Below are 12,211 nucleotides of genomic sequence, written 5' to 3'. Positions count from 1 at the left end.
ACATCCATTATATCAGTTCTGCTGGTTGTAAGCTCCATCGTTGAAACCGCCAGAACTGCGTGGATTCCATTTCGTCTACTGAGGCGGCAGTCCCGAATGGAATTTTTTCGGATGCTGAAGTTACGAGAATTTCACTGTTCTGCACAGACTTCAAGTTACTATGGCACATCCAAAGTGTTCGTGCTCTGCTGGGTCTTCACGCGCTGTTTGCTGGGTTGAGTCTTCAGACTATGCGGGTTCCAAGTCCAAGTCACATTATATAACATCGGAACGGACAACACAGAAAAACGCCGTTCCTCTGTTGCAGTGCGACTATTTCCATGGAAATGTACTTCTTTGAGCGCTGTTACTTAGCAACGTTTGTTATATACCTGCTTGTTTATCAGTCTTTTCCTAGCAACGGGGCAACACGTACCTTTCTGTACTTATTGCTGTGTCCCATTTTGGCCGCTTTCAGATATAACTTTAAGTCAAAACTTCAACTACCAAAAAGGATGTCTATAGAAATCATGAATAAACCCAGCAAATAAATCGTGTAATTAGTAATTTATAGTACTAGCCATATTACATTTTAGTCCATGTCATAACCACAACTTTAAGTCAGGACCTTAGCTGCCAAAAAATGAATACAAATAATCATTGAACGGTGTAATTAATAGCTTTTAAGACACGACTTCAGCTGCGAAAAGAAAATCCATAAAAATTACGAATGAAAATAATCACTAAATTTTGTATTTAATAATTTGCGACCGCAGCAAGGTTAAGTGAAAATTTTTTTAGGGGTCAACGTTTGTATTGGTCATCCTAGGGTATTCAGGATAAAATTTATTTTTTTTGTGGTATAATTTCGTTTTTCAGTTACTCGGGGAGGTACTTGGCGTGCTCTAACACCACCCGACCCCTTCATTCAATTACAAAGATGGCGTCGGTGCGTCGTGTACGTGGTTTTATTTGTAGGTGTTTGGATCAAGATCCTTGAATATGTGAAGAGAACTGGTGTGGAAATCGTTTTAGAATCGAATTCATAAGTTTGGTGAGGCAAACAAGACGACGAAGTTGAGGAAAATAATGTAAGTTAAACAAACGAGAATATAGGTAAGGAAAAACAAAAGAGGACACTAATGGGAGGATTTACCAGAGAACTGAAGCTTAGATTAAACTATGGATTTGAAATACAGGTTATTATAAAAGCTGGATTCACTCTAGGAAAGTTTGTGAAAACGACTTGCTCGGATTTAAACACATTAACTAACACGTTTGTTTAGCATGAGGATTTACAAATGGTGTTGGGAGAAATGAGACCTATATTAGTGTTTCCGAATGACTTTGTAAGTCACATGAACATTCTAATGTTATTGTGCAAAATGTACCCCATAGACATGAGCTTGCGCCTAACTCTTTTGTAAATTATGAAGTTAAAATGTGTAGCAGAAAACTAGGAAGACAGAAAGGTGCATTAAAAACTTTGTCGGCTATAACTTTGGACTTCTATAAGGCATAGGTTTCACTTAAACGCTAAAGGGAAGGAGCAAACAGCATATAAAGTTACCTCAGCAATATAATACATGTTCCGCACAAATAAGGTGTTTCTGATAGACATAAAATGGAAAGATACTGAGGATAGGAATAGCTATCCAAGTGTAAATAAACAGATGCTGGGTGGCCAGGAAGTCAAGGTGAGTGGTCGTTAAAACAAGGTTATATTACAAATGCCTGGAAATAGTGAATATAGTGACTATATAAAAAATGAGATCAATAAGTTAAGTGTGGATAATCATGTGCAGGAAGTTCAGGAACTTCAGAGAGTTACCTTACCTTACCAACTGTCCCTGCATCCCTTTGTGGGCCTTAGCGTCCTCCACCAACAGCCTCCAAGCATCTCTGTCCATCGCAGTGGATCTTGAGTCTAACATTCAATAACATAAGGTCTTGTCTGACATCATCAAAGCATGTCAATTTTCGTCTTCCTGTGATTAGATTGTCTTCAGACTGTTATGTTCACTAAATATATGATGCTTTGTTTTACATGAATTACTTGTGTTCTTGGTAAGTATATTTTGTTGCTGTATATGGAATTGCTGAGAGTTGTTACCCATGTTTGGTAAGCTGCAGCAAGGGGACATTGATCAGAAAGGGATTGTATTGTACATTGTCGGGTGTATTGTTTTATACGTTTTTTAACAGTTGTTGATATGTGGTTTTTGGCTGTTTTCAAGTGACTTGTCCAGTTGTGCCTGTGTAACATACATGGATGTTAAATAAATGATCATTATCATCATCATAATTATCAAACTTCACCGAGAAGCGACCACATTGCATGGTGTCACCCATGTGAGAATTTCAGATCTGCCATGCTAAACAGACTTGTAGNATAGGTAAGGGTGATTGTGGAGCAATTGGTAGAATGAAGATTGGCAGGGGAAACCGAAGTACTTGGAAAAAACCTGCCCCAGTGTCACTTTGTCCACCACAAATCCCACTTGACCAGACCCGGGATCGAACCCGATCCACCATGGTGGGAAGCCAGCGACTAACTGCTTGAGCTATGGCGCGGCCCTTAAAATTCAATTACTACTCCTAAGTTCATATTTCAACGAACACATTGCAGTTTCAGTGGTGCCGTTTGCTAAGTAATCAAAAGACGAAGTTGCATTCATCTGTGATTGCAATTTTCATTCTTTGAATGTTATTTCCAGACATCATGTGAGTACATTCAGTCTGCTTGTATGCTTGCCTGTGCTAGTATTGTATGTGTTCAGAATTTAAACAAATTGTTGTTTGTGAAATTTGGAAGATGTTGGCCCAATTGATAAGTTCCCATGCTAGGCAGTATATGCATTTCAGCTTTTTTCTTTCCTGAATGAAATGCTATGTCAATGGTCTCGCTTAATAGAACACATTCACTTCAGGGAATGTTTTGTAACTTCGTGTTGTTCATTTTAAGAAGCAGCTGTCTTTGTTTATATATGCACATGTCCAAGGGTAATTTGTAATTTGAGTCAGAATTACTGAGTTTTTTGGATTTATCCATCGTCCGATATTCTAGAAACTACAAGCAACACCATTTCAGGAACTGGGTCTGTTTCCCTCCTCAGACAAAGGAGGAAAGACACCTCAGTTGAGCTAACCTCAATCACTGGATTGAGGTTAGCTCTTTCAAAGGGACCTAACCGAGTAGGTGTCTTCCCTCCCTCACCTGATGACGGACACAGATCCAGTTTCTGAAACGTGTTTTCTAGTTACTAGAACACTGGACAATGGACAAAGTCCAGAAACTCGGTCATTCTGAGTGTTATACACCATCATCAGAACCCTTTAGATTCTACTTGTAATTTGAGTGTTTACAGTACCAAAATTGGGGTGCAGGTGTGGCATTGAATGTGGTTGTGGTATATATTGTCTGATTCTCTGAGTTGAACATAATATTTTATTGTACATTTGTTAAAAACGGTGGCTGTAATGCCTGATTCTGACCATTCTGACAGTGAAGATGAGTTGCTGCAAGGCTGGGAGGAGAGAGCAACAGTGGATGGCAGTGTGTATTGTGTGACGTAGGTGCAACAAGTGGTTCCTTAAAGGCCGTCCCATTGGCTGCTTGTGAAAAGGAATAGGCATTACCAGTGTTTGAATGTGGAGTTGTTCCAAGTTCATAATGAAATGGCGGTGCAAGATGTAAAATTGATTGTAAAAGCAGATAGATTTTGCGCGAATGGATGTATGTGTAACATTAATGAACTGATCTAAATGAGCTTGCTAGAAACTTTGTGCTGTCTGAGGGAGTAAGACATAATCATTTCACTTCAAATTGAAATTAATTTTGTAAACCTCAGTTCCAGATGAATTGAGAACTGATTAGGCGACTTAACAATATTTTTGTTAGGCATAGTAATAGCAAGTATATCATAATTTATTTGTTGGTTCAATAAGTGCACCCATTACATAACATAATCTGAAGAGATCAATCTTCTGTCTTAATAGTGTTGACTAAATTTAAAATGTAATTGTTGGTGTAGTGATACCGTGTAATGTTGTAGATGGATAGCAATATTTTGGAGGAATGTGATAGTCCCATCTTCAGGGTGAAAGGGAGTATAATAAGGATGTAATATTATATAGGCAGGTGGGTCACTAGATCTACAGGAAGGGAAGAAGTGATGGCAGTCCAACTGGAGATAGTGAGAATGGTAAACAGGAACTGTGAGAGCAGACAACAGAATGTTTATGTCACAGGAGGGTTATGGAATTGTGAACTCCAGGTTCCATATCCTCTGCCCCTCCCAAGATCTAGTGACAACCTTGTTTGTAACCTGGCTCTATACTGTGGCTGCATCCTCACCACACTCACTTTGAACCTGAAGATTGAAGCAGTATGTCATTCTTAAACAGGGAGCTTGAATATATAGGTCAGTCAGTATAATGACAGACTACAGGCTGGACAGCTAAGGTTTGACTGCCTACAGAGACAAGACATTTTTCTCTTCTCCATAACATCCAGACTAGCTGTGGGGCCTACCCATCTTTCTGTGCTTTGGGTGCCAGGGGCTGTTTCCCTTTGGATGAAGTGTCCAGGGTGTGAAGCTGCCCACTGACCTGTATCTACTGCTGAGGTCAAGAATGGTGGCACTATACTGTCATTCCGCCACATGTCTTCATGGCACAGTGCTTAATTAATTAGGTGCAGGGACAACTTTACCTTTGCCTTTATATCACTCACAAAGATTAGTATCCATATACAAGACTACATGGTGTGACAGCCCAAAAGACCACAGTCTGAACACTCCCCACCATTAAAACCTGAAAACTGTATGTCCACTAAATTATCAAGCTGTCTGAAAATGCAAAATGTATATTGGCTACATCACATTTTTCTTTTTCAGTCATGCAACCATAGGAGCCCAGTGGAAACATCCAAGGACTGGCAAGAAGAAAGCTGTGTCAGAAGGTGAAGAATCCGTATAATAACCAAATCTTGTTATGCCTGATTCCACTGAAGAAGTGTTGCTCAATTACATTAACTTAAAATATGGGAAGTATGTGGACTGGTTGCAGTGTCATGGTGAAAGCTGTGACATTGATAGCACTTAGCACTTCCCCTTGTAGCCACATGGGCCACACCATAGCTCAAGCGGTTAGTCGCTGGCTTCCCACTGTGGTGCCCGGGTTCGATCCTGGGTCTGGTGAAATGGGATTTGTGATGGACAAAGTGGCGCTGGGGTGAGTTTTCTCTGAGTACTTCGGTTTCCCCAGCCAATCTTCATTCCACCAAATTCTCCATCATCATAACCACCCGGGGCATGCTACAATAGGCCAATGAATGGCCGCCGTGCCGAGTGGACCCAGTAGGACTCCATCCTCCACTAGACAAATTTAAAAAAAAAAAATTGATGTAGCCACATAATACTTGTATCGCTACATAAACCACGCAGTTGGAAGTGGATGTCTATAGACAAGTTCCGGAGTTTCCTGTGACATATATTTGAATTGGGAGCCAGGATAGCGCAGTCAGTATAGCAACTGGCTATGGACTGGATGACCAAGGGGTCAGAGTTTGAATCCTGGTAGGGTCAAGAATTTTCACTTCTCGATGTTATCCAGACTGGCTTAAGGGTTCACTCAACATCCTATGCAGTGGGTACTGGGGCCTCTTTCCTGGGTGGGGGGTTAAAGTGGCAGGGGCATGAAGCTGATCAGTCACTTCCAACTTGTGCCAAGGTCAAGAAAATGTGGATCTATACATCCACCCTTCCATACGTCTTCAAGGCATAGTGCTTAATTAGTTAAGTACAAGGACAACTTTACCTTACCTTTACATATTTGAATTATGTGGAGTATAATCTACCCCTGTGTTACAGATAATTTTAGCCTGCTTTCTTTACTTTGAGATCACCCTGCTGTGTGTCTATATGTATCCCCAGCCACCACCCCCAAAATTTTGAATGCCTGAACCAATCTTTAAGAAACTTATGAGCCAGTGTGACAGCACAGACAAACCAAGTGACAGCTTTGGGTAGCATGATTTTAAAGGCAGGACATTTGATTACACCCCCCCCCCTGCTGCTTTAATGAATTGAAGATGAATGTCTTCAGCCTATTTGTTGGTACAGTGACCGCTAATTGGAGGTAGTCTAAACACCAAATTGTCACGTGTTGGGTAGGTCACGCAACAAGTAACTTCACACTGTCTTTGGTATAGCAAATTTATTCCACTCGCTCTTACAGTTACTCAATTCACAATCTCCCAGTTACTGCCATCGGCCATATCACAATTACTTCTCTTGCCGTAGTCACTTCCATGCACTCGATACAAATCAATAACAACTCGTAGGCTGCTGGACTTCACCCCGTCTGTCTGAATATTCCATCCGAAGTACTAGTAACTGGCTCAGTACTCACTAGTAACGGGCTCAATACTCACTACTGAATAGTGTTTGCTGCTCCTTATTTAGGCTTGGCACAGACAACACAGAAAACAGTTACATGATAGGTACCACTGTTGTGTAACGTCATGTTTACCGATTGCCTAGCAACAGTCGTTGCACGGGCTCCCTTGTTGTGTGACGCCGTGTTTACAAAGGCGTTGCTGGACAATGCTGCCAAGAGTTATTTATTGCTGCGTAGCAACTGGCTCAGCTCGGCACGGCATGGAGAAACACCGCTTTCCTTACTGTTGTGTAACTTGGCAAACAAACGTTTATCAAGGGCCTGTCTTTATGGTAACTCCTTCCACATCCCATTGCCCAGGAACGGTTAGACATGTCACACTATTATACCACAGTATAAATACAATTGACTTAAGAATTGCAATGCCAATGATAGTTTCCATCATAGTGGCTAGGAATTTCATTTTATTCTGACAAAATCTTGATAAAGTTGATGTTGGAAAATATATTTGCATGATAAATGTAATATCTTATATATAATCTTCATATTTGTATTCCATGTGGAAACATCATTCCTCATGCATTTGCTTATCCTGACTTCAGGAGTTTCAAAGGCATGAGATACTTCTATAAAGAAAACAATGTTTAAAATTTTGTGACTTCTTGGTGACAAAACCAATCAGAATTGCATAATTTCTGTGTCATAACTTCTGAGAAATCTGGTCAAAACTGAGGTCGAAGATTGATGTCAGTAATAGCAGAATAAGAAAAGAGCTGTCCCTGTTGAGGTATAATTGATACTAGTATGCATTAGGGATGATCAGCTTAGTTCCTGATGCACTGTTTCTCACGTTGAATTTATGGGGCTCAAAAGAAATTAGTTTGGCAGAGTTTCCTATCTGTTTCCTATCTTTATGTCATGATTTTGTCCTGCATTTTGGTGACAAGACAGCAACATATACTTAGTTTTCTCTGTGTTTACTTCTAGACCAACCTCTTTACTTGCGTCAATTAAAGTTAGTGTGTTTTTCTTTATGGTATCTACATTATGACCCAGTAGATTCACATCATCGGCGTAGACCAACAGCTGATGTGTCCCGTTTAGTTTCAGTCCCACCTGGTTTCCCTGGACCTTCCTAATTTCAAATATACTGCATTTCTTTATTTATCATTATTATTTACTTTATTCAGTCGTCGTAGAGTTCAATTTTGAAATTGGGAACATGAGGATGGTATGGGATCATGTAACACATTGGCTGCCATGTAAGACGGCAGTGTCTGCAGAACATTTTTCTTGCTGCCATGGCAGCCATCTTTTTCACTGGTACACTTTTACCTTTCTGCTACAGAGGATGTTAAAGTCCACTGTTTAATGCTCGGGTGCATTTCCACGCTGCCACCGTGCATCTACTGTTTCTGAGGTTTATGACAGTACCCAGTAAGGTTGGTGAGTACCACAGTGTTCATCACCATCTGAGATGGTTCACAGAGTATTAAATTTATGTGGGTCTCAGCATATCCTGAGACAAATATATAAACTGTCATGGACTAGGACAAAATGTGTAAGGGTATTATAAAGGCAGTCAGTGTGTTTATCATAATCATTGGCAAAGCAGCCCTTTTTGAGCCATAACTTTGTGTAGAAGATTTTGCCAGATTCTTTGGATTTTGCAACAGTATTTTTTTTTCTTTTTTACGTAGTAGGGTCATCAGTCTTGCATGCAACCGCCAATCTGGAGGACCAGGTCCCCGTATTTATGTCCCCCAGTGACAGGAAGGGCCAGTTATGCCCCCAGGCACCTAAGTCCCTTTATGTCTCCTTCTGCAACTGGCAGGGCTTCTATGGAGGTATTCTAACCCACCTCCACATGAGGAAGTCAGTGTGTTAGGATATCATAAATGTTTTGGTAATTTCTCCTTCTTATGTCTTTAAATGTAAGTTATTTTCTTGCAGGATATGGACAATATCAACAAAAGGGGTATCATCCATGGTCTGCAGTTTGCATCTTTCATTGTGCAGAGCTATGGGCTTGTGCTGGATCTCTTAGTACTTGGGTTGCCCCGAGCCTCTGCAATGGCTGGTCCTCCACATTTGCCCAATGACTTCCTTTCATTCCAGGATGTTGAGTCAGAAGTTGCACATCACATCAGACTCTGCTGTCGTTATGTAGACAGAGTTCACATAATTTTTCAGGTAACAGTGGATCTAAATGTATTCTTCATACAGACATTTGGTAACTGCTTTAAATGAACTCAGTTTTTTGTGTTGCAATGTTTTTAGTTTTGCTTGTTGAAAAGAATTCATGTTTTTATCTAATTGATTAGATGCCAAAGGGAAACGTCCTGTAATTCTAGAGGTATTGTTCAGCATGGACAGGATAGTGTTACAGATTCAGAGGGGTGCATGCTGAAGTTACAGGAAGGAAACAAAGGTTCAGTCATCATGTCTTTCTTCTTGCATTTCCAGTGATAAGTTGGAAGAACATGCCTGATAGCTTCACCATGTATGTCCACATATGACATCCAAAGAACTACTGAAACAGATGAAATTTGATTTTAAGAAGTTTTTCCAAAGTTTTGTCAGCCTGTTTTAATTTTGGCTAAAATTTGAAAACAATAATGGGCCCTTAACATGAAGATGTCAGTTGTTCCTGCATGTAATATTTCTGTACATTCCTCATTGTTGTAATTCTTATGTGAAATGATGTTTCATAATCTGGACTGTTCCATCCTCAAGTTGGTCCCTCTCAGTGGAGTTAGTCCTTATCTCTGGAAATTGGAACTAGCTCTCTTGATTTGGTGTGACAGGGAAGGCGTGTTTTACTGGAGGACAGAAATAGAGTCTCCTCTTCAAAACATTTGTTTCAGATAAAAATTAAGGATGCACAGAAAATTTACCATTGTGTTGATCATCATGAAATTTTATATCTCACATGCTAAATATTTATTTGTGGAAGAAATGTTTCAAACAGACACCGAGAAGAATAAAATGGACATTTTACGCCCTGTAAGCTTTTCCTGCAAGTCATGTGGTTTTCAGGAAATTAAACAAAATGTGGCTAACATGGCATGAACGTTAGGCCATATGTACATTTCCTGACTTATTTTATTACTGTATTGAATTAAACAGTTTATTTAAAGACATTTGAATGCACAGGTTGACTGCTGAGGAGGCAAGTTATTTCATTCAGAGGTACCTGACAGAGCATCCGAACCCAAACAATGGAAACATTGTTGGCTACAATAACAAGAAGTGTTGGCCACGAGATGCCAGAATGAGGCTCATGAAGCATGATGTGAATCTGTGAGTAGAAAAGAATTATCCAGAGCTTGTGGAAGCGTACATGGTCTGTCCGAAAAGAAACCGAACTTTCTTTTTAAAACGTTTATTGATAAGCTTAAAACTTAATAAGACTTGTCTCCTTCCGAGTACTCCCCTCCACTGTCTATACACCACTTCCAACGTTTTTCCCAGTTCTGGAACGCATTTTGCGGGATAGCGTGAAGGTCCCATAGTGAATTTTTTCCAGCTCTTCTATCTGAAATCGGCAACATTTCAGAGTGGATTTCAACTTTGGGAACAACAAAAAAGTCTGCAGAGTGCCAAGTCTGGAGGGTAGGGCGGTTGGAGGATGACAGTCGTCTTGTGCTTCACCAAATAAATCATGGATGATAAGCAACATGTGAGCAGGTGTGTTGTCGTGGTGCAGCATCCAGGTGTCATTTTTCCACCCCTCAGGTCTCTTCTTTCACTCTGCCTCCATCAAACACTTCATGACCTCCAAGTAAAATTGTCTATTAACTGTCTGGCCACGTGGAACAAACTCATGATGAACGACGCACTTCCCATAAAAAATACGATCAACAGCACCTTCACATTTGATCAACTCTCACATGTCTTTTTGGTCACAGCTACAGTTTTCCCAGCCACTGCGAGGTTTGAGCTTTTGCTTCGATATTGTACCCATGCACCCACGTTTTGTCACCGGTTATGACATTTTTTAGAAAGTTTTGATCAGCATTTGAATGATTAAAGAACTCCTGACTGACTGTGACATGGTTCGCTTTTGGCTCATCTGTCGAAAAACGTGGCACAAATTTTGCAGCTACATGAATTTCCAGTTTCTCAGTCGAAATTGTGTGGCACAGACTTTTACTGATGCCTACTTCTTCAGAAACTTCGAGGACAGTTAGGCGTTGATTTTCACGAATCACAGCACACACTCTTTCAACATGATCATTGTCCATTGATGCGGAAGGCCGTCCAGGTTTCGGATCGTCTTCGGTGGACGTTCTGCCCAATTTGAAATGTTGGTACCATTCGTAACATTGTGTATAGCTTAAACAATCCTCTCCATAAACTTGCTTCAACATCTGAAAAGTCTCTGTTAAAGTTTTTACCACTTTGAAGCAGAATTTTACACAAACATTGTTGGTCTTCAAAGTCCTTCATGTTTCAACTTGCAAAAATCGCAAAAGGCACGAGAGACAGGTTCACTCTACCACATGTACTCGATGACGAAATGTGGCCTAATCGGGCAGGTGTCAGGTTGAAGCTTAAGGTCACTGCCACACAGTGCCACTGTCACACAAGTCACCTGTGTTGGCTTGTTGGCGCCCTATTTAACAGGTTCGGTTTCTTTTTGGACAGACCACATAATATGGTTTACTGGTTTCTTGTCATATATGGGTATCCTGACTTACACTGTAGTTGAGCTACCAAGAGTGGTTGTATATTTCAAAATTTTGTTACTCTATACTTTTCACAGCCTAAAGTTTTCAATGGAGAATGTGTGGTTTGGTTAATTTCAGTGCTATTCATTTAGCTACATACATACTGGGGTTATGCTGTAGCATAGTTGAATGAGACGCTGTGCTACAAGCTGGAAGGTCTTGGGTTCGGTTCTCAGTGAGGTTATTGAATTTTTCAATTGATGTAATCCTTCCAGCTGCAATGTGGCCCTAGTGTTTACTCAGCATCTAACAGAAATGAGTACCAGGAATCTTCGTGGGGGGTAAAAGGCCACCAATATGTCAGGCTGACAACTACACCATCTGTGGGCCGATTATTTAGAAAATGTGGGAGCCTCAACATGTCTTAACCCTATGGGCCTCCACGGCCTGTTACAGGGACAGCTTAGCTTTTACCATACCAAGGGCTCTTTCCCAGGGGTAAAGCTGGTGGAGCATGAAGGTGTCCACTCAACTTCAACTAGTGCCGAGGTCAAGATAACGTGGAACTATACAGCCAGTCTCCCATAAGTCTTCATGGCATAGTGCATAATTTGATAAGCACAGGGACAATTTTACCTTACAGATCCATGTTTTCTTTAATATGAGTAATTTCGTTATTGTCTTGACTAAAAGAATTCAATTTAGAGGTGCAGTACGAAATGCATTATGTCAAATCTGCAGAAATCAGGAACTGAAAACAGTGCACAGTGTCCAGAATGAGCCCGTGTTTGTTGTTAATATCATCCGAAACATTTAGACTTGGCATGAATGTGAATCTTGTAATAACGACTATTTGTGGATGACTTTGGGAATTGGTAGTTTCAGGAAGGTGTTAGTTGAATGAAGTTAGTAATATTTAGAAAAACACTTCTCAAGAAGTACTTATTTCACTGCAACATTAATCATGTTCATGTGCCATTTTTTCTTCATCAGTGGCCGTGCTGTGTTCTTGTACATCAAGAACAGACTTCCACAATCCACAACTATTCAGTGGGAAAACAGCTTTGTCAGCGTCTACTCTAAGGACAATCCAAATTTATTGTTCAACATGAGCGGATTTGAATGCCGCATTCTTCCCAAGGTACATCTGACAGTAA

General features: G+C 40.4%; 1 protein-coding gene across 3 annotated transcripts in view; it reads left to right on the top strand.

The window, feature by feature from the left end:
* The first annotated feature begins 925 nt into the window (after window positions 1-925).
* LOC111868874 (pre-mRNA-processing-splicing factor 8-like) overlaps window positions 926-12,211 on the top strand; it is a 14,331-nt gene continuing 3,045 nt past the window's right edge. For 2 of the 3 annotated variants that reach the window (XM_023859924.2, XM_023859923.2), the window contains exons 1-5: window positions 926-1,070; window positions 4,878-4,942; window positions 8,335-8,574; window positions 9,538-9,684; window positions 12,048-12,195. In XM_023859924.2, coding sequence (XP_023715692.1) covers window positions 9,656-9,684; window positions 12,048-12,195 — 177 coding nt within the window. In that variant the 5' untranslated portion in view covers window positions 926-1,070; window positions 4,878-4,942; window positions 8,335-8,574; window positions 9,538-9,655. The remainder of the gene's footprint in view (window positions 1,071-4,877; window positions 4,943-8,334; window positions 8,575-9,537; window positions 9,685-12,047; window positions 12,196-12,211) is intronic. The other variant, XR_004513490.1, reaches the window with a different exon arrangement.

Source organism: Cryptotermes secundus, unplaced genomic scaffold (assembly GCF_002891405.2).
Source record: "Cryptotermes secundus unplaced genomic scaffold, Csec_1.0 scaffold547, whole genome shotgun sequence".
In the NCBI taxonomy this organism is placed as follows: domain Eukaryota; kingdom Metazoa; phylum Arthropoda; class Insecta; order Blattodea; family Kalotermitidae; genus Cryptotermes; species Cryptotermes secundus.
This window is presented reverse-complemented; position numbering and strand designations above follow the sequence as displayed.